Source organism: Paralichthys olivaceus, chromosome 14, assembly GCF_024713975.1.
Source record: "Paralichthys olivaceus isolate ysfri-2021 chromosome 14, ASM2471397v2, whole genome shotgun sequence".
In the NCBI taxonomy this organism is placed as follows: domain Eukaryota; kingdom Metazoa; phylum Chordata; class Actinopteri; order Pleuronectiformes; family Paralichthyidae; genus Paralichthys; species Paralichthys olivaceus.
This window is the reverse complement of record NC_091106.1, coordinates 18,298,675-18,326,169: the sequence shown is the minus strand read 5'-3', so window position 1 is coordinate 18,326,169 and position 27,495 is coordinate 18,298,675. Positions and strand designations below refer to the sequence as shown.

General features: G+C 42.5%; 1 protein-coding gene across 1 annotated transcript; it reads left to right on the top strand.

Annotated features, from left to right (window-relative positions):
* Positions 1–1,554: 1,554 nt before the first annotated feature.
* Positions 1,555–25,895, top strand: htra1a (HtrA serine peptidase 1a). Its single transcript, XM_020088025.2, has 9 exons — positions 1,555–2,175; positions 10,690–10,789; positions 11,172–11,376; positions 21,651–21,845; positions 21,928–21,960; positions 22,069–22,183; positions 22,809–22,866; positions 23,662–23,757; positions 25,217–25,895. Exons 1-9 carry the CDS (start codon positions 1,710–1,712, stop codon positions 25,383–25,385), a joined length of 1,437 nt encoding a protein of 478 aa, XP_019943584.2. The 5' UTR covers positions 1,555–1,709; the 3' UTR covers positions 25,386–25,895.
* The last annotated feature ends 1,600 nt before the right edge of the window (positions 25,896–27,495 follow it).

Genomic DNA, 27,495 nt, shown 5'->3' with positions numbered 1-27,495 from the left:
CTGAGGCTTTGCTGTGGCTTCAGGCGTGGACGCTCACTCTCTCTCTCACAGTGGGGACATCACTGCAGACTCCAGCGCTGCAGAGATCACACAGACCTCAGTGGCATCCCCGCTTGGACACGCTCACTGGCTTTGGTCAGAGACTGGGTGTTCCTGAGAGATGAGGTTGTTTTCATCTGCATTTTCCCACCAGTGGCTCGCCTACGTGTTGCCACAAATGATGATGATGCTGCTGCGAGGGGTCGCACAAATGCTACGAGTGAAGTGAATGAAAATACCAATGTCGTCCATTCATTTTTAGACCCGCATGTGAAGTAACACATCAAAAAACAAACAGCTAAAGAAAGACTGAACTCTGGGTTACATGCACACTGTGCACATGTGCTGTTTCCTGACCTCCTCAGGCCCAGTTCAGTGTTCAGAGCACATCAGTGCCCTGCGTCCCTTTCTGCCACCTTCCTAATTGCCTCGTGGATACAGAGGTTTGTGTTACCCACAGCTCTGGTGCACCACAGGGGACCTCGTCCCTCCAGTCCCTTCATTCCCACGCAGCCGCTCACAGGAGTGCTCCCCTCCACCCGGGCACCACATTTAAACTGTCAAAACAACCCTGCACCCATAATCCATCACATTGTGCTGAGGCATTTTATGACACTGATTCATTGCCCTCAGCGTTTACTGGACTCTTTTACAGCCCAGCACAGACATCTGAGCCTAACAGAGATGTGCTGTTAGCCAACGGGGTAATGTAGTCCATTAATACTGGAATTAATACATTATTCTGTGCTATTTCCATTGAGTCACTGAGGCACTAATCATTACTAAAAAATAGTTAAAAAAGAGGGAACTATGCACCTTTGCATGGGAGGATAATTATTATTTAGATCTCACCATTAGATTTAATCTGTTTATTTCCCTGCGAGCTGGGTGCTCATAACCCGTCGAGTTGGAATTAAATCGTAATGAACGGATAAATTATGCTCTTTAACAATTTTCCAATTAGAACAAATTTGGCTGTTTATAATGTGAAAGCACCACATTAACTCCACAAATCCCACAATCCAGCCAACTTTTACCCATTACTGATTTTTCCTAATTAGTCATAAGGGCTTGAGTGGATGCCAGGGGTAATTCATGAGAGAATAGTAAAAGAAAAAAAAGAGGCGTGTAGGATGTGTGTAGTTCTGTGGAGCATGAAGGGAGTTTTATTTATAAAGTGCATTTCATACATTCGAGAACATTAAAAGCAATGACCAAATTAAAATATATCAATCTGAAAAAAGACAACAGACAAAAAACAGTGGAATAAAAGACAAACAGATCGATAGATAGATAGACAGGTCTTGAGCTTTTCTGTGTTTGTCATTGAGCTCCAGAGGTTGTGTCCTTGACCTCTGACCTCTGACCTTCTGTTTTTCTCTGGAGTCACATCAGCAAAGAAAAGATCACGGCAGCGCCTCCGTTCACTACGTCACAGAGAAGCCACCAATCACAGGGCTTGTTGTGATTACCCTCGCCTCTACGCTGCGGTGCCAGAAGAAAAAAACGTGAAGCGCGTAATTGGCTGCGCAGAGCGAAAGTTAAATGTTCCTCCAGCTGAAGACACTCACACTACTGAGCTCTCTCATCCCGTAACACTGCAGCAGAGAGCGCGCTTTCTCAACTCCGTCACACTTTTTATTTAAAACTCTTTGAAACTTTTTAAAAACATGTTTTGGTCATGGTCGCTGTGCGTAATCGCAGCCTTCGCGTCCGCGCCGGCCGCAGACGCGCAAGTCTCCAGCCGCTATGTGATCGGATGTCCCGCTCGGTGTGACAAGACTCTGTGTCCCCGGGTCCCAGCGGACTGTCCGGCGGGACAGACCCTCGACGCCTGCCACTGCTGCATGGTGTGCGCGTCCGGCGAGGGCGAGGCGTGCGGCGGCACCGGGAAGCTCGGGGACCCGGTGTGCGGAGAGGGGCTCGAGTGCTCCGTCCCCGGCGGGGTGGCGTACACGGTCACGGTGAGGAGGAGAAGCAAGAGCGGGGTATGCATGTGCAAAGCCGCCGATCCGGTGTGCGGCAGCGACGGGGTGTCCTACCGGAACATCTGCGAGCTGAAGAGGGTGAGCCGCCGGGCGGAGAAGCTGCAGCAGCCACCTGTTCTGTTCATCCAGCGGGGAGCCTGCGGGAAAGGTAACGGTCCTGTGGGTTTGACTCTGGGTCAATAAGAGACCAACACCAAAACCTATCTATCTATCTATCTATCCATCTATCTATCTATCTAGAAAGTTTTATATTTACGAGTTGAGTGCCTGTTCTAAACTTGCCTGTTGTGCTCTTCATACTAAATAGTTATTTCTTCTCCTGAATGAGTTCTCCTCAAACAGTTCCACAGTGTACTTTCACTTTTTAATAGTTTGTGTGCAGAGATTTTTATATTAGAACGATGGCACATGTGGACATTGACAAGTCACAGTGTGTTTGTTAAAGACCAAAGAGACACTAAAGACTTAATGCACTTTTATGTACATTGATTCATCTCAGTTTGTGTCAAACTCTGAAACTGAAGTGAATAAAAACACAAATCACATTTGCTTTTCCTCAGTTAGACAGATATCATGATCTACCCTTATATGATTGATGGATTATCGCAGAATCGTGATGTTATCGTGGATCACATTGAGCGTATCACGTCGTATTGTGACTTACCCTGCGATAGTCGTGAACAGTCATATGTTTTTATGTGTGGAACTCTTTGTGCTGAGGGAAACACGACATTACGTCTGTTCTCCTTTGTTTCAACCTCTGCATCTTCTGGTTCAAATATCCAAAATAGCCTGTTTGCTGTTTCTTCTGATTTTACCTTCACTCTTCTCAACATGCTCTTGAACCTTTAAATCCTGCACTGGATCACTGTGGGTTGAACTTGACACAGATGTTATTATGACAAGAAGCTGCATTCAGTGGCACACAGTCCCCATGTGTCTGGGATAACAAGAGCCGCCATTCAAAGCATGTCCCTCTTGTTCCTGCATTACAATTAGACTTTGATCAGAGTAGCGTTTCCTGAATAATGAAGTCATGATGTATAAGCTTGATTTGAGCCTGTGGATAATCTCTGACATGCGTTATAGCAGCAGTCACATGGCTGTAATCTCTGTGATTGTTTCAGTGCGCTCCATGTACAGGCCGGTCTGCTGAACATTAGCTGGACACAAAAGAGTTTTCAAAGTCTGATGAGAGCGAAAGTTTGAGAGCACCTCAGTTTTTCCAGAAGAGAAAGTGATGTCAGACTTTTGGACGAAAACTGTTCAATGTGTCAGTGTTTCTGAAATTAAAGTATATGAACAAAAAATTATTGGAATCATTGCATCTTCTAGTTGAACTAAATTTTTATCAAAGATTTAACTCACCCAGCAGCAGAACTCTCTCCGTTCTCTCTACGTTGAAATCAAGTACTGATTTTAACTAAGTTCCCACAAATGTTTCCTTCTTCGTCCTAGTTCATCCAAACCAGTTCCATGGTTACGTCCGCAAAGGAGATAGATTACAGATTACCACAAAACTCAGTGGAACACTATCAGATATTATGTTTTTCTTCAATTTCGTTGATTTCCGGCGTGTTTAAGGGGGACTGATATTTAAGTATGTGTTTGATTTGATGCAGATCCAAACAAAAATCTGGATCTGTTGAATTAAATGCGGTTTCACGAGGGGACTGTTGTGTTGGAGTTTTGGCTCGACTGTGCTTCACTTCCATCACGTGACGCCTCCAGCCTCTGTTGCTTTCACCCAAAGTCTTTGGGCTGATTTTCTCACATTAGGACGAAATGGATTTCTACACAATTTTGTTCAACCATCAACTCTGGTGTTCCTCTGACTTTCCCTCCAGCACCGTGACATTGACTTTTTTTTTTCAACTGATAGAAATAAGAACTTCTCAGTCCGTCTTCTTTCTCACCATTCTGAGAACAACATGCTTTACTTCATGTAGTATAGTAATGTCCCACAAGTAAAGGCCTGTCTTTTTTAACCTTGCTTAGTTTCACACTTACCTTTGCACCATTTAAGGTTATTCCCCAGACTGAAGCTGCTGACGTTTCAATAAAAACAGGACAAATGGGGCGTTCTTCAGCTTGTGACAGGTTGTGTTGGTTGTTACGAAACAGCACTGAGGTGATGCATTTGTAATAATTGGGAAATGTGAGCGTTTCAGTATGGAGCTTTGCAGTGTCGGTGTCATGTGAAAAGCATTTCATCCTTATCAGTGGAGCTCAATCATGAGCAGATATCATTCTTCACCTCCGCTGCACAGTGAGAGTGTGGCTCTGTACAGTTCAAATAATGAGTCATTCATCATCATTAGCACTGTGTGTGTATGTGTGTGTATACTTGACTGTGTCCCAGCATGCGTTCTGAGATCATGATTAAGGTTAGAGGTCAGATGTGAATTGCAGTTAGGTTAAGGTTGGAATTAGGGATGAACTGGTTAAGGTTAGGGATAAAGTTTTGCTCAGGCTCTCCGGAATGAATGGAAGTCAATGCAAAGTCTAATAAGGACAGCTGCGGAAACCTTTGTGTGTGTGTGTGTGCGTGTGTGTGATTTAGCTTGAAAACTATCATATGCACACACTTGCACACGTGTGAGGACACAGGTGGTAAAGACATTGTGTCTTTCTTCAGTTTTCTCTGTGTGTGTGTGTATGGAGAAATAATTATCTACATTTTAATATTGTTTCAAGTTATTGTGTTTTATGAGCCACGTTGGCACAAGGGTGGGTTTTATTTTTATGCTGTTAATGTTTCCTGTAGAATTTACACAGTGTTGGTTTTAAACCAGCAGTAAGCCCTTCGATTCAAATTATAATTCTTGAATATCAGCTACACAAATAAAGTTTGATCAAAACCACTTAACCCAGCCCCGCATATAAAAGAGAAACATTTCTGAGCAGGATCAGACACTGCGACCACTAGTAGATGTCAGCTGCAGGAGAATCTGCTCTCCTACAACTCTCTTAAACCTCCTCCATCGACCGTGAGTAAATCACTGCTTCACTGAAAAAATGTTCTTTACATTGCATCACCTGCGTTCAAGCACCATGAAGAGGATCAGCTGCTCAATAATTTAGTTTTTTCTCTGCAGGAGAGAGTTCGAGTTAATTTTTTTAACTTTTCGTTCTTCAAACCACCTTAGATTTTCATTTAGTTCTACATTTATATATTTTTTTAAGTAGTTTTACATTCTTTAAAGGCAAACATGTGTAAATGACTTCAATTCATTCAGAAAACACTGCTCTGGCTTCAGTACACACTGGCAGATCGCCAAACAAGGAACTCAGCCGGGGAAATGAAATAAAGAAGGTGGTGGAGCGGATCGTGTCTGTTGAGAAAGCAAGAGTCAGAGAGACAGAGATGGAGTGGGAGCTCGAAGATGTGATGACGATGACGAGTAAAGGAGAAAGAAATCGTCTTCAGAGATGATCTTGAGCTCAAGCTGTTGGAGAACCGGCAAACTGAAAACAACTGGAAGCAAGATTTTGAGGTCATGCAGGAGAGCTGTGAGGAGAAGCTGACGTAAAACTCAGCATTGAGCTTACTTGCAACCCCCCCCGACAACTCCCTCCTCCCTCTCTCGTTTTCTCCCTGTCTTTCTGTTGTCACTCGTAAATCACACTTTACAGTAACATGAAGGAATGTGTTGCGCTGACTCAAAGCCACAGTCCCTCCTCTGTCGAAGACGGTTTAAAACAAGCAAAGGACACCAAGGAAAAACACAAAATTAGCAACCCACATTTTGGGGGAAAGGTTTATGTAGATCAAAAATGGTGTGGGCGCGGTGGTGCTGACAGTATTGCCACATTTGTTTGTCAGTCGTGTAAGCAACTTTTATGGTCAAGTCATTCCTAGACAGCTAACCATGTCTGAACCAGAGACAAGGCTGCGGTGAGCGCTATTGATTTTCCACAGCACCCTGGGAAACTTTCCATCGCTGTAATAAAACGCGTCACATTTCATTTGGTACCTGAGATCTGTCAGATCCATTGGGGATTCGTGATATCTGCAGGGGCATCCAGCATCTCTCCTTTTGGTAAAGTAAGCCCAGCATCAGATGCGATTAAGGCCGTTGACTCTGTCGATGATAAGAAACTCAATCATCTCCGAGCACCTTCCGCTGCCCTGCAACCTGACCCCATGTTAAGAAAACATATGCAAGTACACTGTGCATGATGTCATTTCGTGTCTGGACGTTAAAGATGGTGATTATTCAAGCTGTTCACTTTGGCAGAGAAAATTGGGTTAAATATTGCTGACCATTTTTTGGCCATTTCAAGCCATTATTGGTAGTGACAGGGGAGAATCGGAGTGTTATATGGAAGTCGGGTAATTTTTTGACTGAATCCATTGGCTGCAAAACAAAAACCTAATACGAGGAATGTGTTTGACTAAAGTTGCTGATTCACTAACCATCTGTTTAGACTTCATTCAAACTGAAAACCCACCGAACACTTTACTTTGCATCTTGCTTCTAGCGAGCTGATGTTGCAGAACTCACTCTGTGACTCAGGCGGATGACATTGTGCTGAACGTGCACATTCTTCTGCAACTTGTCTAAACCGCTCGTAATATTAAAATATCATCTTTGTGCTTTATGCCGTTCTGTCAGTCTCCTGCTCCTGTTTCTACACGTCTGTCTGTCTGCCTGTTTCCCTCGTCTATTCTCCTTCCTGTTCCGCAGGTCTGCAATTCTCACGCTCATTATTCGGTTATTTCTCTTTCTGCTTGACCACCTTTACTGCAGCCACTTTCATGCACAGTTTTTCCCAGGATTCCATTTAAATTCTGACTTCAAAATGTCTTGTTCATATGTCCTCTTTCCTCTCTCCGATCACGAGACAAAAAAACCAACCTGATGTTATTTCCTTCTGTCCATACCTCCTCTCTGCTCTCTCTCCTATCGTTAAAGTTGGACCATGATAAATCTCTGTAAACATTGAAATGATTGTTGCACTAAAATAGGCTGGTTAGAGTCCAAACCACACAGTTGAACAGTGGGTTCAGCACACACTCATTAATATCAGTCCTGAAATAACTCACAATGTTAAAGGTCCAGTGTGTCAGATTTAGGTGAAAGGGAACTATTGGCAGAACAATCCATGTAGATGTTTTCACTAGTTCATTTCATCTAAATTGTATGAATTGTAGTTTTCTTGACCCGAGAAAAGACCCTTTATATTTAAATACTTTATATTGACATCGAGGGGACCCTCTCTACGGAGGCCGCCATGTTTTTTACATTAGTCCAGACTGGACAAACTAAACACCTTTTGAGTTTTTATAACAACTGAAGCTGCCACAGGTTCTTTTTCATGTTTGGAAGGAGAGGGTGAGGTGAGGGGTGTTCAGCTATCACTAAATTCTACACACTGTACCTTTAAAGAAAGTGAAAAAAAATCCTGGATCCACTGATTTTGTCTGGAGTGGATCCATCGTAGATCCAATTTCCTTTCTTCGCCCATGTCTCATCCCGACACCAAGTTTCGTGTAAATACATCTCATAGTTGTGTAATCCTGCTGATCAACCCACAAACCAACAAACCAACCAACCAACCAACCAACCAACCAACCAACCAACCAACAAACCAACCAACCGACCAACCAACAAACCAACAAACCAACCAACCAACAAACCACCCTCATCTAAACTAAATGTCTTACACTTCAGTGACTGATGAGTCATTGAAGATGCGTATTGGGCCAAATTCAAGTGTACACATAACTGACAGTACTTCAGATGTTTCGTTTCCACATTGAGTTCAGTCAGAATGAAACGTCAACCATCTTTTACCTTTTTTAAAAATCAAATGCCACGTGTCCATGGGGATGAAAGCTCTCACGCTAGATGCTCAGTAATTATCTACAGTTTCAAACGTGTCTCATGGCTCTGGTGCTTCTGTTTGAACCAGTCTGACCTTACTGTATTCACATCTAGTGTCTCCAGCGTGGAGGAGAAGAAAAACTGCTTCCGCCTGCAGCCGCCAATAAAACAGCAGGTACTATGTATGGGAAAACTGAGGAAGAATGGAGGCTGAGATCTTGAGCGGGGATTCTTGTGGTGAAGGTCAATGTGTGGGGAGGGTAATGGGTATATGGGGTGATGAAGACAGGGGGCTTTGAATGTGTGTGTGTGTGTGAAACAGACAGAATAACAGAGCAGCTTCACGGATTTCCTCTCATTGGATTCTTGATTTAACTCCAGGAATAATATTTTAGACGTGATCATTGTCAAGTGATTGTTAACACAACTGCAGTCTTTTAGTAGGAGTCATTTACCGACTCCCAAACATCAGTCATCATGTCTTCCATATGTGTTGAATTTTAGTTTCATCAGGTCACAACATTTAATTTACCGCAGAGCAGAAATGTCATCGTCTTCCTCATTATAGTCTTGAATCATTTTATTTTCCACTTCCTCGCCTCTCTGCGATGACAGGGTTTCCTTCAAATATATATTATTATATAGACTCTGTGTATAATGCAAATCCTTTACGTCCCTTGTTTCCTAACTTATTCCAAATAGTGTCAAACACTCGATTGCCACTCACACACCCCGTCTTCTCCATGTTAGTGGATGGGACATGGGTCAATCTAAAAAGTACACATCTTAAACTTTACTCAAAGAAGGTTTCTGTCATTTTAGGTAGTTGTGTCACTGATGTCTGTTCAAATGTTCTTTTTTCAAGTTTGGTTTGAAGTAGTAATTTTATCCTATAGAAATGAGGAATGAACAGAGAAACATCACCTGAACCTGCCGTCATGCGCCAAGTGTCCCTGGCAACAACGCAGTAGCTGCACACACGTGGATCAGACACTGATCAGGAAGCTTCACATCTACTTTCCCTCCACACGACTCTGGCTCTCAGGAGTTAAAAGTTAAAGATGAATTGTAATTTTTTGGCATCTGAAGAGACAGCTGCTTTTCAGTTTGAATCGTAAGTCAACACCATTCTACAACAGTAAAGTCTTTCTAATCTCAGTTCAGCTGCGAAATTATACGTCTGGCCGACTCATGTTCCTGAGCTGTGAGCAACGTTTGATTCATTATTTCACATTTCTATCAAATCGTCACCACTGGGCTTATAAGACGTCCATCATCACATTTCCTCAGTCGTGTGTGTCGGGCAGCAGTCATCGTATCATGGTGAAACTGAAGAGACAGAGAGACTCAGACAGATTCTGGACACTGGGCCTTCTTTCTCCAACAGTAATCCTATCAGAGCCCACTTTAAACCCATGGCTGTGAAGCTATAGCTTTATATTTCCATTATTTGTCTTTCTTACTGTGATGAGAAACCCGTGTGACATTTACAAAATTCAATATTTGTTTTGTAGCTTTGAATTTCAAGGAATTTCTATGTGGACATTTGGAGAAAAGTGGTTTCATTTTCTAACAAGCGTCTTTTTAGAAAAACAGCTCCAGTGATGGCAATGTATTTCCATCACAACACCATTTCTGCCCAGACTAAAAGAAACCTCAATAACTATTAAAACTATTACCATGAAATTTTGAACGGGCGCTCATGCTTCCAAGGGCGGCACAGTAGTACAGTGGTTAGTAGCTTTGCCGGGGCCTTCCTGTGATTTCCTCCCAGTCTAAGAGATGCTCATTGGGGTTAGGTTAATTGGAGACTAAATTAAATTGTCCATATATAATGTGAGTGTACATATATATAGTATAATAGCATATAAAATAGTTGTTTGTGGACAGGTCGCCATCGTATCACAGGGCTGTATTTTACATTCCTTGGTTTATGACTGAGTAAGATTTCTATGGATGGATGGATGGACAGACAGATAGATAGATGGATGGATGGATTTGACAGTTGGATCCGGTGATCATATAACACCAGACTTGTGGTTTGACAGATGTTTTCATACTATATTATTTCGTGGAATCCGTCACAGTCCTCAGTCCTGACTCCATGTTGGTGTTATCTTAACTGCACCTCAAGCGGAAAGTCTCTTTCTCTTTCCTTAACCTTCCACTGTAATCACTGATATCCCAGGGATTATGGTTCGCCTTTGACTTTAGCAAATTCTTTCCTGAAGGAGAATGTAATGACTGAAAATGTTCCTTGTGAAACAGAATAGTTGGAGGTACGTGGCAAAATGAGGGCTTACGAATGGAGGGATGAAAAGCTCCGAGGGAAAGCTCTGGGGAGTCTTGATTCATAGCTTTGGTTAAACTGTCTTCTGGGTAGGACTTAATTACCAGGTAAATCAGTCAACGTTTCCTGACATGCCCAATGCTGGGTAGATGGTGTGGTGGGTGATTCAGTGTATTTGGCAGTCTCTACTCTCAGTATATGTGTGTGTGAGTAGTTTTGTACAATTTGGTCTTGACAAAAGACCCGTTGATGGTTTCAGAATTTAGTATGCTATCAACCATGGGGTATGGGTTACGTTTTTATTTAGATTCATTATTTCCTGGGCTTCGTGTTTGTAAATGAAAACGTAAGCATGTGTCAGACCTGACCTAGACAGTCTCAACCACAGATGGACTGTCATCTGTTCTTTTCCTCCTCTGTGTTATGATAAAGGTTTTTTTTATTAAATGGTTTTCTATCCTCACACAGCTCTTACATCATGCTGTATGTTTTCTATTTGTTGTTACTCATCCAACATCCTGTGCGTGTGTTGTGTTTCCAGCTCAGGACAATCCAGACAGCCCGAGACACAAATACAACTTCATCGCAGACGTGGTGGAGAGAATCGCCCCGTCTGTAGTTCACATTGAACTCTACCGCAAGTAAGAGCTGTGCATCTGTGTTTGTGTGTGTCTGTGTGTGTGTGTATGAGCCAGACTGAAACACACTTAAATTTACAGCCCACCTGTGGATTCACCCAGGTCACTCCGGTCAGCAGTGCACCTCTCTCCCAGCTTCAGCCTTTTCCCCACATCTTTTCTTTTCTCCGTTTCTGTCATCTCTGCCTCTCCGTCGTCTCTGATCCTTCGTCTTTGTGTCGTCTCTGTTCTGTCTGTAAAGTGCTTTCAGTGTCTGATCCTAAATCTTCCTCTCACTCAGATCTGTCTCTTACCCTCTCTTCTAGAAGACGCCTGTTGAAAGAGTCAACACTAATACTCTATCCCCTTCCTCCTCCCTCCAACCATTGTCTCCCTCACTCCACAGAATGACCTATTCCAAGCGAGAGGTGGCAGTGGCCAGCGGTTCTGGCTTTGTTGTGGCAGAAGATGGCCAGATTGTGACCAATGCCCATGTGGTGGCCAATAAACACCGGGTGAAAGTGGAGCTGAAGAGTGGCGCCTCCTACGACGCAAAAATCAAAGACGTGGACGAGAAATCGGACATCGCACTCATCAAGATTGATGCACCGGTCAGTTACAGAGCGTGATAAAGAAAGTGCTGGTTTCAATGTTTCTAACTAAAGTATTTTTACACTTCTCAGTGACCATACATTGATATGACCACCATAATATCAACACTGACCAACACATAATGGTTTCTATTTCTTTTCAAATGGGTGAATGAATGAATGTGTTGGCTATAGGCTTTGTAAATTGTTCTTCATTCATATGCAGATAGCTGTAAATAAAGAACAGCCAAAATATCGTCTGGACCGAAAACACCTACAAAAAGAATCTCTCATTCATGCACCTTAAGAATTACATTTACTTTTGTCTACTTACAACCCCCAATGCAAGCTAACACTATGCTTCTTATTGAAGTAATAACATTGCTTGTCAACTTCTATAAGCTAACAAACTTTTCCAAGTGCAAAGATTTACGAGTCACTTGGAAACAGAAAACCTCTTGGCAAAGTTTTCTATCAGTCGGTGGTGTGATATCAAAACATTGACGCACTTTTCAGTAATTCTCCTGTTTAACGTTTTAAAGCCGAGAGATTGAAGTCTGGCATGAAAATGTTTCCAAATCTTGGAGATTATTCAGAGCGTGAGTGAAGTTAAATGAGAATGCAGGTGCAGCCAAACTGGTCTTTAAAAAGCAGCTGTCTGGCTGTCAGTCCTGATCCTGTTGGTATTCAAACACAACAGGCTACAAAAACAACCAACACCAGTTCTTCTCACGAGCAGCGTGTGGAGACAGTCGCTTATTACAGAGAGCTGGAAACACATCACCTGTTTAAAGCCAGCGCTGATCTTTAAGAACAGAGTTAAACATTTTTCTGCACAGGAGCAGGTTTTCTACACATTTTCTCTTTGTATCTCCCCGTCCCTGTCCCTGTCTGTTTCTACTGTACGAGTGGGATCCACAACGTTACATGTTAATCACAGGGAAGAAGGAATGCGTGGCACAAAGCCAGGGCCGATTGACGGGGAGTCACAGCAGAGCGGGATGCATTATGGAGCTCACTCTCATGGCTGGATGATGCAGCTCAATAGATGCTCATGACAGCAACGCGAGGTGTTTTACAAAGACGTCGGATTCTGAAAGAAGGCTGAAACACAGAGGTTTTGTTCGGCCGACAGTGTGAGGGAAGAGCGCGGAAAAGAGCAGTGACAGATGCTTTGTTTTTGTTCATCCTGTAATAAAAAGCCGTCCCGTCTGTGGATGACAGGCTGGTCCTCATTCGCTCTTGTAGTTGTTTAGTAAATCACATGCTCAGCCTGTGCTGTGTACAGCCAGATTCAGGAATGACAGTGTATTTGTAGCATTCCTCTGCATGACACCATCTGGTTGATGTAATAATCAAATGACAGCGAGCTGTATCTAAGGGTTAAAAACAAATTCAACATCGTGTCTATACTTGTTTTGAAAAAGAGGCTAAGTCGCTGTGTGAAGTTAAATCAGGTCAATTTAATGTGTGTGTGTGTGCGCACTTCAGAGCGAGTGAGAGTTGATAAGGGGGGGGGGGGGGGGGGATTAGAGGATGAGTGAGTTATGATGAGAAGGTAGAAGGATGAGTGAAGTTGTCTTTTATCATTAGATTTAAAAGTGTAAGTGTAGTCTTCCAAACACCTTTTTGTTGCTACAGGGTCTTTAATTTCAGTAGCTTCAGTTTCGCTCGCCCATTTTTTCATTGAAACAGCAAAAAGTCAGAGAGAGAGAGAGAGAGAGAGAGACTAAGTCTATTTCTGTGGAGGCGAAGCAATGGGGGACATTTTTCATTCTGTGTGAAAATGCATCGTTAATCTAAGGCCGTTAGTCAAATCCTGTGGCTATCTGCATAAATTATAGTCTTTTTGGTTACAAATTCTATAAATTGCTCATTGTCTCGTCACTGCAGCTCGACAAAGACACTGTCTGGGGAAACAAAAGGACGAGTCTGGTGCTAAAGAGAATGAATTTAAGAAGATACCCACTAGTTTTGTTAAATTCAGACCATTGAAGCCATGTTTGGACGTGTTCTGTAGAAAAGTATAGGACTGTGGATCACATTCACCATCAGGAAGTGATCAGTACGGACTCACTCCAATCACAGTAACTGAAAACTCTTTCCTAAAAGCTGTGAACTTATCTGTTATGTCTTACATTTCAGGTCTTAAGCCAGTAAACCTTAGCAGCAAGTGATGAGAAGCTGAATGGTGCAAATTTTGGAGTTTAAGAATTAAGATTTCAACATATTAAGTACACACAAACTTTAAATGTGAAGAAAATGTAACACAAGCATCAAGCTGTCTGTACCAGATTTGCCATATGTGCGTTAATGGATTCATATTCTGATTGGTTCTGAATACTGCTCTTAAATCTTCCATCCTTTCTTTCCTCTCTCATTTCCATCTTCCTCCCTAAGCATACTATAGCTGACTGTGGTTAATACATAATCAGCCACAGATATTCAATTAACAATTGCACCAGTTTACGAGTGGGGAAGTTAAATTCTCCTGAGAATGACGCCTCGCTTCTCTCTTTTTTCTCTTGTCTATGTGAAATGATTTTATTGGTAGCGAGGCCTAGTCTGCTCCCTGGGCTGTGGTCTGACCCTCAGCTCTGGGGAATACATTAGTCTGTCTATACAAGCAGCTGGAACTTCAGAGGGGAAAATAAAAGAGAGAGAGGGGGGGTGCTGCACTCACTTGTTCCTGTGCAGAGAGTCTGAGAGAAAGCAAGAGGGACAGAGAGAGAGAGAGAGAGAGAGAGAGAGAGAGAGAGAGAGAGAGAGAGAGATGTGGTCAAGGCCTGGAAAATGGATCCATATGTCTTCAGGACTGTGTGAGCTAATAGGCTAATGAGTGCACTGTGTGATGTGGCAACAGCCCAATAAAGATAGAAATTGTTGTTCTGAGGGTTTAAAAGTCTTTAACACAGTTCTCTCAGTCGTTGGAAACACTTTCACTGATTTGAATGCGTCTCACTTTTACCTGGATGGACTCACTCTGACGCTCTGGGACTGTCACCTCAGATCATTTTATCACTTGTACAGTCGCAGGTCTGGATGATTTATTCTGCACATGAATGCAGTAAATAGATTCATACTTGATTCACTTTGTAGCACAGAAACAAGAGAATTGTTTTTGGTGGAGGGGAACATTTGCTGAACCACTCCTCTAAACGGTGATTATCCTGTCATAGTTCAGCGAGCATAGACACAGTATGTGTGGGTGTGTAGTAAGAATAAGAGCTTTTTGGGATATATAATATACTGTGTATTTATATGTACCTTTCAAAAACCAAAAACATAAGAATGTAAACTGAAAAAAGAAAATTGTCCACCAACATAATAATAACACAGTTGGTTCTCAAAAATATCTCAAAAAATATCTCAAAAAGCAAGAGGAGTGTTTTTTATTAAACTTTCTGTTGATGTTTTCATCCCACGTTCAACATAACAGGCGGTGAAAAGTTGTTCCAAAAAGACAAAAGACTTCACTGCAGCCGAAACATTTGGAAGTTGACTCCAATAAATGAGCTATTAACTGAACCCTTGTGCTAAACTCAGCTTTACAAGTGGCAGAGAAACCGGCCTCATGTTGCCCATATGGTCCCCTGAAAAACAACAGTCTGTTTGTTTGAGTGCTGCAACTCATCACCTGGTATTAAGACTCACTCAGATCATTTTCTCTGGGAGATTTGCCTGGTGTTGGTTTGGACTGGGCTATTATTGGAATACAGTATGTACATGTGTGCATCTGTGTTTATGTGCACAGAGGAAATAGAGGAATGTACCTCCATGTTGCCGTCTGTAGTTTTGTTTATCTGTTTATCAGCAACATTAGGTAAATGTTTCCCCAGGAAAAGAGAGATGGATGAACAGGACTGACAGACAAATCAGTGTGTGTGTGTGTGTGTGTGTGTGTGTGTGTGTGCGTGTGTGCGTGTGTCAGATGGGTTTAAGACAGCTCACTGCAGGAACTTGGAGGACAGGCTCATTGCAAGTGGAAAGACGCTGCACATTGTCCCTCAGAGACACACCAAGGGGAAATGAATCACATCCTCCTCACCCATCCTCTCTCTCATTCATTGTCCCTGCAACCAAAATGGTTCCCATGCTCAAGGAGAAGAGGCAAAGAAATCACACTCACATGTGCACACACACTGGGTCTGGATGCATTTTGTGTTGGCCAACATTTTGGCTGTGTAATTGTTTTCCAAGCCTCCTGGTCAGGCAGCATCCTTACCCTTAACTGTTTTGACTCGCCCATCGATGGTGTAAAAGTAAAGTGTTTGACTTAAAAAATGGAAAAATTGAAAAGTTTAATAAGAAAAGGGGCATTGGAGACATTCACTGACTATTGATTCATTTTATTTTTCTTCTAAATAGAAACAAGGGTTTGATGCTTTTTGTGACAACAAGAGGTGATTGGATATCACCTGATCCTTCCTTTAAGGAAAAAAAATCAAACTAAACAGTTACTGGTCCAGGTTTTGCAATGGACAGCATGGTGGTACAGTGGTTAGCACTGTGTCCGGTACACTGTTCGAATCCCGGTGTGGCCAAGGCCTTTCTTTGTGAGGTTTGCATGTTGTATCTGTGCTCTCATCCCACAGTCAAAACAGTTGACCGAATTTAAATTAACCTTGTTACGGCTTGTTTTGTTTAATTGGAGACTTTAAATTGACCATAGGTGTGAATGGTTGTTAGTCTCTTATTGTGGCCCTGTGATACCCTAGTGCCCATAATCAGCTTTGATTTGCTTCAGCTCCCCCCACCATCCTCAGAGGATAAGTGGTATAGATAATGGATTGATGGAGGATTTATAATCCTTCTCTGAAATCTAATACACACCAGGTGAATAATTTGACTTGTTCTCCTCGCTTGTTACTAAGAAAGTCACAAAACATTTCACGATGATTTCGCTGTGATGAATTGTCTCTGGAACCTACAGTGCGTTCCTCTGTTTATCCAGAGTAAACTTAACGCTGTTTCTGGGAGGAGGTGTTGCCTTTTATTATCTCACTAACTCATTTATTGCAAGTGTCATAGTCTACAATCTGGGTGCAGGCTTTATGGAAGTGCAACACAAAAGGGGCTATAACCCTTTAGTTCTTAAAGTGGGATCCAGGGACCCTCAGAGTTGCTGCAGCAGATTCCAGTGAGCTCCTCCAGCCGTGTAAAGAATAGTCTAGACCACAATATAACCACACTAGACATATTAAACCTATAGGGAATAATATGCCCCTCATAGGTTTTACTCTTGCCATTATCATCTCTGCATGTACCGTGTCTGTGTTCAAGTTCAGGGCTGGACCGTATCCAAACACAACACAGGGCAAAATATGAGGTCAACTCTAAAAAGGTTACGTCTCCTCACAGCGGAATGTTTCAGCTCAGTGTAAATAAAAGACTAAAGATAAAAGAGAGGTGTTGTTCATATACTTTGGGCAGTTTTCCCGAAGCAAATGAACACATAAGTCCTCATCTCCTCTCATCATTGTGATGGGAGCAGTTCAAAGTTTTGCGGTGTCTCGCCAGAGCTGAGACGCCCTCGAGTCCTCCGAGCTCTCATGCAAAAGTGCACATACACGCGTAACTCACAGACATATGTTTGCTCTTACACAGACTCAGAAACCTTCCCAACAACATATGGAAACCATAGTGGTTTCCGTACTGGTGTAAGCGAGGATATGGCTCAGACAGTGTGATTTGAACATGTTGATGTTACCTACAGTGCAGGGAACAGCTCCGTGAAACAAAAATTTGTACTTCATGCGTTGGCTGTAGCACAAATTTGCACCTACTGCTGTGATATTTACCCTCAACAAGGATGTTCTGTTTTCACCCCTGTCTGTTTGAATGTGAACAAAATTTCACAAAAAAAGCGGAACCCATTCGATTTTGTACAAAGAGCTGCATGACCAGGCATACCCACGGATTTTGTATAATTTTCTCTAACATTGCAAGATAGAACGTTTTTCATCATGTTCACCATTTTCCCAGGGAGTAATGATAAGACTCTTGGAAGAATAGAGGCACATTTAGGGAACTTGAATTTAAGGGGACTGTTGGGCTTTGGCGGAGTTATGCACTCTACTGAGTATAGAGTTGGGTACAGTTGATTTGGTACCAGTTCCTCTAATACCGCTCACTATTGCCTCCAATTACAGGCAAGGTAGCCAGTTTGGCACCTTCCCAGAAATAAAGCATAGCTTGCTATGCAGATAAACTAGTGTACGAGTATAAATGCGGAGGCCAGTTGCATTCAATTTTATTTATATCTCCATGACCTTGATGATTTAACTTGCTCTCTTAAAGATTGATTTAACAAGAAATATACAGAGTTGAATACCCAACCCTACAACTGAGTGCCATTCTACTTACAACTTGTTTTGTAAAAATCATGTCTACAACATTCACCCTACAAATCTGGTGGTTTTCAGTCTACTAAACCTGCACAAACAGGCATTCATACACACATGCATGAGTCACACAGCATACAAGCATCCAGACTGACACACAAACAACCACACCCACTGTCCGCTGTCTCCAACCCCTCCGCCTGCTCTTCTGATCCCCCGACTTCACGTTATATATGAGCACGCTGAGATCTGTCCCATTTTATTTGCATTAGCACAACCCTGAGGGCATGAGTTCAGACATCAACAGTAAAACGCTATGCAATAGTGTATGTAGGAATATGGCAAGGTGGAACTCATAGAATCATGTTTCCCTTGCTTTGAAGTCGCATGTGTATCAAAGGAGCTTAAGTGAGTGAAGTTGAGCTTATATACAGTTCGGGTCACGCACTGACCCAAACCAAAACAGCCTCTGTGTCTCGATCTGTGTATTCTGAAGTGTTTTGGCTGTATATCTAAGCAGTGCCAGGTGTGTAGGTTTTAATTTACAGACGACATTGTGAGAGTTCATGCCCGGGCAACCTTCTCCCTCTATGTGTGTGTGTGCATATAAGTACACACCTCAGAAACTGTCGGGCCACAGTCTGTCCCAGTTTGACTGAGGTTTAAAGTTTGCACCTGGTCGTCTAGTCGTAAAATGGCAGTTAGCGTAATGTTTTTTTTAAACGAAACACCAAACGACCATGGCGTAGCGTTAAATAACTTGAATGCCACTAAGTCCCCTTATGAAAACACATTTAAATTCACCACATCCAGATTTTTATTTAGATCTCCAACCAACTTGCACACACTCACAGACATCAGTCCCCTAAACAACCAGATTTGTATCAAGATCCATGACTCTGAGAAATTGACAAATTAACAAATCAAAAAGTCGAATCTCTCAGACAAACAGACGAGAAGCAAACACAGAGAATACATCCTTCCACCGAGGCTAATGCCGTATCTCCCAATGTTAAAGAAAGTGAAAAAAGGTTTATCCAAAATTGAAAGGCATCTCCTCCACCTCTCCACAAAATTTCATGAAAATCGGTTCCGTTGTTTTTGATTAATCCTACTAAACGAGCGCTATTGAAAACTGTAACATCCCTGGCCGAGGTAATAACAGATCTATATAGCGACTCTGAAGCTTGTCTTGTCCCCCCTTACTTTAGCTAAGACAAACAGAGCTGTTAAGTCGCCCCTCCTTGAATCTGCCTCACATCTAAACTCTCAAGAACTTGGAAAAACATGAAAACATGGTTTGCTTTAGCGAAATCAATGGCATCATACTGAAGTCCAGTGAAACAATGTGAGACCATGATGTGGTCTTCAGCCTAACAAAACAAGAAGCTTTCATTTTCAGAATCTAGAGGCTATTCTCGTCGACCACATCAGAACTCCTCAGCTGCCTATAAAGTATTTTTCCGAGATACTCTCCCAATTGTTGCTGTTTTGGATCTTAAACCAAAAAAAGAAATACGAGATTTGGGTCAGAAGCCGCTTTAGTCCAACGTGGGCAGCATGCATCGATGAACTATCAAACAAAACTGGGTTTGACTCATTCATCTGACATTCTCAAACTCCCTTCCTGTGGTTTGTGGTGTTTGTTGTTCCCCTCTTTTCACCTTGCCTCCTTCACGTGTGGCTGTAGTTCCACTGGGTGAAGTACCAGTGCTTCTAAAATAGCAGGGTCTGAGTCACTTGGGTGGTCAGCAGAGTCAAACTTACACAGCGAGAGGATTTTCCACGAGTCGCTCCAGAAGGCTGAGCAGTCGTGATTAGTAAGCGATTTGTAAGCTGCAGGCCTTTCACAACATTGTGCATTTTGCTTTTGTGCATGATTAGAGACTATAAACAGAAAAAACAGCACTAACAGCAGATGAGTTAACATTTCCTCATAGCTGACATTTTGGAGGTTTTCAGCTGATAGCAACAGTCACCATGGCACCGGTGGTATCGCTAACTGTTATGGTAATCATGGTGACCAGCAGTGTGAGTCCTGAAGGTCTTGGCAGTGACTCACATCCACCTGACGGCCTCTCTCTCTCAGCTCTGTGTGTGTGTGTGTGTCTGTGTGTGTGTGTGTTCCTCTTGCTTCCTCTCTCCATCTGGTTATACTCTTAGGGGGGAGGAAAGCAGGGGGGGATTATACACACTGCTTCTCCCCTGTCAGGTGCCTGTTTGTGTGTTTGCACCTGCCAAATGTATGTTTCCTGGTTTATGTACACACTTCTGCAGCCTGTGTGCATTTGTGTTTGTGTGTGTGTTTATGTTTGCTTTTAACGTCCCTATAATGCACAAACAAGCCCACAGGCACCAGGAGCACGGCCTCAGACATCTGTGTTAGTTGTGTGTGTATCTTGGTGTGTGTGTGTGTGTGTGTGTGTGTGTGTGTGTGTGTAAGGTATAAGGGGGAATGTATGGTTGAAAGGTTCTCTTTCTCAGTTACTGGCTATCACTATCTTTGTCATCTTCTAATAATAACTTCACGTCAAGGGTCAAGATCCTTCACAGCGACGCGTAACAAACCGTTACATGAATCAAAGGTTTGTGATAAATGTTTTCTCACAATGAGATTTTCTAATTTTGTAATACCTACATTTTTAATTAGGCGTCTGTTTTAAGGGTTTTAATGTCTATACTGCAGACATCCATAAAAACAGAAAAATGTTTGCATGCACAGGCGGCGATGTGTCATGTTTTATGACTGAAAATAATATGATTTGTGATTTGCCTGCTATACGTCTGGGTGTTGCATATTGCATATTTCATGGGATCCTTTTGTCGGTGTTTGCCAGCTTGTGTTGCTGTCTTAGTTACCTTGCAGCCTCCACTGCCGCCTATTTATAACCCTGAGTAAACAAAATGGATAGTGCTGGCCATGCCGTCAGGGCTCTGGGTCTGTGCACACACTCAACGTGATGTGGCGCTGCGTGGGCACTGACTGCCGGGCAGTGATGATTTCATTCAGAAAAGGAAACTGTCACTGCGGATGGATAAATATATCCTTTCGCTGTCTGGAGAGACAATTCTCTGCAGCCTGGTTTCCACTGCTCAGTGTAGCCGTGCTAACCAGAGCTTAAGGTCGTCATTGTGCTTCCGTCAGTTTCCCAGCGTCTGTGTTTGTTGGCACACACTTGCCATCAAAGTGATTTGTCAGCAAGAGTCAAACAAATAAGCTTCTGATCTCAATTATTAGCATGTGAGTTGAGATATTTGGCGTCAGTGTCACTTCTCCCTGCGGTGGAAAAGCAGTAATTGTTTTAATGTGGGAAAACTGCCACGCAGTGTTGAGTGGGTTGTGTTTAGAAGACTTGAGGTTTTTGCTGAAATTATTTTCCCACTGTCCACTCATGAAACACATGATCATGTGTCCTGAAAGCTCTGTAGGGTCTCAAAGCTCATTTTACACTTTAATACTGTCTGAACTGTATATTTAACAGATTATTAATATCAGAACACGTGTTTTTTACATGCAGAATACAGACAAATATAGATCATTATTTTTTAACCTGACCATTTTAGACTATAACCTCAGCTTTTGTTGTCGTGGCCGTGAATGAGCTGCTGTTGTGATCGACAAAGTCACTTACATTTATGAGTCCCAGCTGCCGCTGCCGCGGCTACAGGGCACTGATCATTTATTTAATAAAAGTAAAATTGAGCTTATCTTGTGTCCAAATCACATAAAATTATACACTGCACTTCCCTCAAACCCATCGACTTTCTGGTTCTTGGACAATCTGCTACACCAACTGTGCCACAGCCACCTATCACTGTGGCCAATGTTTGCTGTGCTACTTATTCGTCTACATGTTCTTACTCAGCACATGGTCATGACTCCATTCTGTTTCCCAATAACTTTGCCCTCCAGTTATACGAACGCTGTCCCCTTGTGTTTCTCTCCTGCAGACCAAGCTGCCTGTGCTGCCACTGGGCCGTTCATCGGACCTGAGGCCGGGGGAGTTTGTTGTCGCCATCGGCAGCCCGTTTTCCCTCCAGAACACTGTCACCACAGGAATTGTCAGCACCACCCAGCGAGGGGGCAGAGAGCTGGGCCTTCGCAATTCAGACATGGAGTACATTCAGACAGACGCCATCATCAATGTAAGTGAAAGAAGATGCATTTTTATTGTGCAGATTATCATTCATACAAACACTAATAATAAGTGGTGTATCTTTTTGACAGTACGGTAACTCTGGAGGCCCTCTGGTAAATTTGGTAAGTAAAAAATAAACATATATTTACATTTCAATGACATTTTAAAATCCACATTTTCATGTACAGTCCTGTTTTTACAAGAAGCTAAGTGGGAGTTTGCTGTTTCAGGATGGCGAGGTGATCGGGATCAACACGTTGAAAGTGACGGCTGGCATCTCCTTTGCGATACCCTCAGACAAAATTCGTGAGTTCCTGGCAGAGTCCTACGACAGACAGTCCCGAGGTACGAGCTGTCACTGACGCAACTCATTGTGTTTTCATCTTATCGCTTCTAAAACTGTAATGATTTCAAAAGTTGGCTGCAAGAGTTGGCACCAAGATCTTAAGCACATACAGTAAAGGAGCATTTTATTTAGCACAACATCTCTCTGTGCTTTCATGAGTCAATTTTTATTTTTATGATTCTGTGCCCAGCATTACCTCACAGTGTTATAACATTACAAATAAACTACAATGAGGAATATACCAGTATGTGTTCTTTTATGTTTCTGCTTTTCACCCCAGGGTGTTCGGCACACACATGTATTTTATATGTGGCTGCCAACATGACTTCTCACTTTAATGTGTCTGTGTGATGAAATGCCTAAAAAACATATAGAAGATGGAGTATGTAGACGTGCACATGTGCACACCACCCTGTGAGACGTGTTTAAGATTAGTGAGATGATCAGTGATCCGCAGGCTGGTCCAAAGTAATATATCTTTCACTCATATACAGAACAAAAAACACCCTGGGGGATTTAAATGTTTTTGAGGTCAGTAAATGACTTCATAAAACTAAGAGGCCAGAGCAGTGCAGGCGAGAGGATGAATGATTGTATTTGTATTGTGTTGTTTTCTATCTCCAGGGAGAGCAGCGGCTAAGAAGAAATATATCGGTGTGAGGATGATGACTCTCACTCCAGGGTAAGTCGAAATCTGTAGAAATGTAGTGAATGATTCTCTTTATTTTACTGCAGACAACATTAAACTGTGACATTCAGATTTCTAAATTATTTATGCTAAACGGTCACACAGTGGTGCAGTGGTTAGCATGGTTGCAAGAGGGTTCCCAGTTCGAATCGCAGAAAGACTTGTGTGTGTGTTCTGTGTAACCGCTGGAGTCTAGCGACGTCTGCTTTGTGATTTATTGCTGAAGAGGCCAGAACATGATTGTCTTTTTGGAGGCGATCTCAGTTTATTCTGACAAACCAAGCAAAAAACAAATCCTTAACAAATAAACTTGAAAACACAATAATACAGAGGCTAACATACAAAAACTTCAATGACTGAGATGTCATATATCTTTTCCAATAGAATGGGGAGATTAAAACCTCTGTACAGGACTTGACAATGCAGGTCTATACATTCCAGATAATGACTCTGTACAAAGATTTTGTGTGATTATATCAATAAAATAAATTGAAATGCACATTGGATTGTGTGAGACATAAAGCTGTATAATTGGCACTGTTAGATTTGCATTGAGTGTTTTTTCTCCAAGCACTCCGGCTTCCTCCCACAGTCCAAAGACAGACTCTAAATTCTCAGTAGCCGTGAATGAAAGTGTACATTTCCGTGTTTGTCTCTGTATGTTTGCCCTGTGATACGCTGGCGAAGCCCACAGCTCCACACTCTCCCCACGACCCTCAAAAGATAAGCAATGTAAAGATGGATGTCTTTAGACTAGACTGATACCTGTGTCCTCTTCTCTACCTCTAGACTGGCCAAAGAGCTGAAGACTCGACACCGTGACTTCCCTGACATCACCTCTGGAGCTTACGTTATGGAAGTCATTGCAAAAACACCGGCTGCAGTGTAAGATGTGATATTTTGTGTGCTTAGCTGCAGCACTATGGTTTTCAGTGAAGTGCAAATGTGGGGTTTTTCTGGCTCTTTCTGAGCCGTGGGGTATTGTCTTTGGCAATTAACGCAACACAAGAGCCCCATCACTCTCCACATAGCTCCCACTGGCCTCTCTTAATGTAAATACACAGTATATTTATTTCCTTCCTTTATTACATTTCTCTCCACCAACTGTAAAGTGTGCACGTGGACACACACACACTGAAAACTCACAAGCAGCCTCCCACACAAATGTCTTAGTCGCACATAAATTCGTAGCTCACTCTAGCGTGCCTGAAGTTCCTGGCCTCCTAAAATATCCCCCTCCTCCCACAATTGCAGCCCACTCCAATCAGCCACCACCACAGCTCCAGTGCAGTCGGGCTCAGGAGATGCTGAGGTCAGCTGTTTCCTTCTAAACCTCATGGAGGGAGGTTACTCGCTGCACTGTGGTTTTCCTGCGCCTGCTCACCCAGCCCTCTCTGGAGCGGTCTCCTCCTGCGAGGCCTCGTCAGAGTTTACCCGTCGCTCAAATCGCCCCTGCTTCTTTGCATAATGACATTTCTGTGGTTCCTTTTATACGCTGCGTTATTTTCTAGCCTGCACTTTCATGCGTTTATTTGTGCCGGTTTTATTAACTTTGGAAATCTTGACCCTGCTGTAGAGAACCTTCCATTTGCTGCGTTGGAGGTGTGAGAGCAGCAGAGGGTAGTGAGGGAACACTGAGCTGCAGTCGTTGTTACAAGGGAAGGTGCGGTGGTCTATGTTTACATGTGGATGTGATTGAGCGGCTGTGTTGGGAGTCAGCGTTTGATATCGTGGCTGGTTACTGCCTCAGCCTGTGTGTGGTTTCAGGTTTACTAGGTTGTTTTCTTCAGTATGTTTATACGTCTTCTCAACACGTTTTCAATTGCTCAGTGCTCTGAACTTGTTGTTCTCTCATTCCTTCATTATCGTTGCATCGTTAAGGTTTCTACAACAGATGTTATATTGACACAGATTGTGCTCACAGATCACAGATGTACAAGTTCTATTTGTTTGTGAGCTGTTACATCTGTTGACTATTAACCTACTGTTTCCCTACGTAATTATTGCAACACATCTAATTGTCATAAAACTGGCACATCTATTATTGAATGTTTTCACCTTCCGTCGATTCCAAGTGATAAAAATGTGGATCCACCCCTGATCCAGATCCACATTTTTATCACTTTATTTAACATTGCCAGTTTTTCAACATTTAAAGCTTTTCCCAAGAAATACTTCATGAAAAGTTTCATTAATTTGTGCTCAACTGAGTTTTAATCCCGTTGTCATTGTTTACATATTTCATGAAAAGACAAAACCCAACAATTGTTTGTCTCCCATTTCCTGCTCACCCACAACACTTTGTGACTCTTGATCAGTCATCTCCTCTTGTTCTCTCCTCCAGCGCCGGCCTGAAAGAGCACGACGTCATCATCTCCATCAACGGCCAGAGGATCTCAACAGCGACGGATGTCAGTGCCGCCATCAAGAAGGAGGGAAGCTTGAGAGTAGTCGTGCGCCGTGGAAACGAGGACGCCATCCTCACTGTTGTTCCAATGGAGATCGACCCTTGACCCTCCAAAAAAAATAAAGAAACAAAATCCCACCACAGGAGCTGGAGCTAAGTTCTACTTATCACCAGTGGACCTTATAATGGAGATGGGCTTCACTGACACACCCTCTCCCTGTGGCTAAAAGCCAGTGGCGCCACACATCCAGGAAATTTCTGGTTTTGCCTTGAAAGGAACGACTGCGCAGACGCTCTAAAAGCAGTGCTGTTACTTTGGTTTCCATGTGTGTTTTCACTTTTAGCCTTTAATGCTTTCGTCAATGCTACTACTGTTCGGCCACAAACACAAGATGTTGGTTATCGGCTTATTGTTTCTTTCTGCTTTTCCTCGTGTATTTTTTAATATTGACTTTTTGCTGAGTCAGGCCTTTTCAAGCAATTTATAGACTCACTGGGCGAATCTAATTTGTATAATTGTTTTTTTCTAATCTCCTTTTTTAAGTACTGTAGAATGGTGATTTTGTGCTGTATCCTGGAAAGAAATAAAGGGTTGACCTTTAGTTTTGACACTCAACACGCTCACTATCTCATTTTCTTTCTTTCCATTGCCATCCACTTTATACACATATAAACTTACATACACACGTATTTTGAGATGGATTGACGTTAAAATATTTTCTTTGTGTGTGTATGCACAGTTCCCGTAACCATTGCTCATGCACACACACACACAAGGGGGACATAAAACCAATCAGGATCTGGTTTAAATTATATTTTATTGACTTCATATGGGCTTGATATGGGTCTGGTGTGATTATTGGGCCAGGGGCTCTGCAGGCTGACCTCAGAGACAGGAGTATGAGCCAAACAGAGATCCGAACCACGACGTGGTGGCCGCAGATGTGGGGCTCTCATGAACATACTTGCCACATAAATTTTGGACAGAGATGATGAAGTAGACCTCTTGAGAACAACAGCAACTATCTCACAGTCCAAACAGCTTCAAGATACACAAGACAATCCCTGAGCAGAAAAACATTAACGGTGAAATCTGCGATGGAAAAAGTGTGTAGAAGTTTTTGATTTCTTTATTGATATCTACCATAACTCAAACGAATAGTGTATCTGCACAGAGGTTAAACCGAACTTCAAGAGAGTCTCATGATATGTTTAAAAGACAAAGGGACATGCAGTATGTTCTCATTCTTCAGTGTGGTTTTGCAGTTTTTACATTTCATTTGCAGACCAGTGCTCTAATATCCAGTGCACATTTATCCTTCACCCTCCCTTTTTCCATTCCCATACACCACATGGAGGCTGTATTACAGAGAAATGCTTTCCCATGATGTTTGGCAGCCAATAGGCATGCATCAAAATCACTTATTATTTTAAGGATCCACGCAACGTTTAAAAATATTTTTACATCTTTGAAATATATTCTCACACAGGAAACTCAGTTGAAATATGCACATAAGGGCAAAGGTGCATAAAAAAACTAAACACTCTGAGGCAGACGTTGACTGGAAGTATTTACGCCATCGCATGGTGCTGTATCAGTATTGCAATCTCTTGCCTTAATTTGCCAATGCAACTGGTTTGCAAATATTTCAGGCAAAAGTTAAGCACAAAGTTTAAATGCTATATCTTTATTTCACTTGGTAATGACAGCGGATCTAGAGTCATTCATCCCCAGGGTGCAAAACATTCAGAGCGATGACAGTATACGTTTGTAGCATGTGAAGTTTGCCTGTTAATGAAGTCATGGCTGCTTGACCGCCAACACCTGAGCTCTGAACCATCAGTCACTGCAGGGCATGGCCGTATTACCTCACCACCTCTGAGCGATGACGCAGTCTCTGCTGGACTGAATGCACGCAGGTGGGAAAAATCTCCAGCTCTGTGTCCAACTAACAATGTCTGAATATCAGTTTCCTATTTCAACTTTGTCCGAATGTTGCGTCATGATCATAGAAAGTGAGCAAGCCTCTGGTCCATTGGATAATTTTGATGTTTTCCATCTGAAAAAACAAGTTCATGTATTTTCCTCTTTGCTATCGATATCATGATATTACAGCGCTTTAGAGAACAGCTGTGGGTGACTTAATAATGTTAACTGTGACCCCTTGACATGGTTAAAGATGCAGGCTCCTACACAGTGGGAGTTATTTTATTTT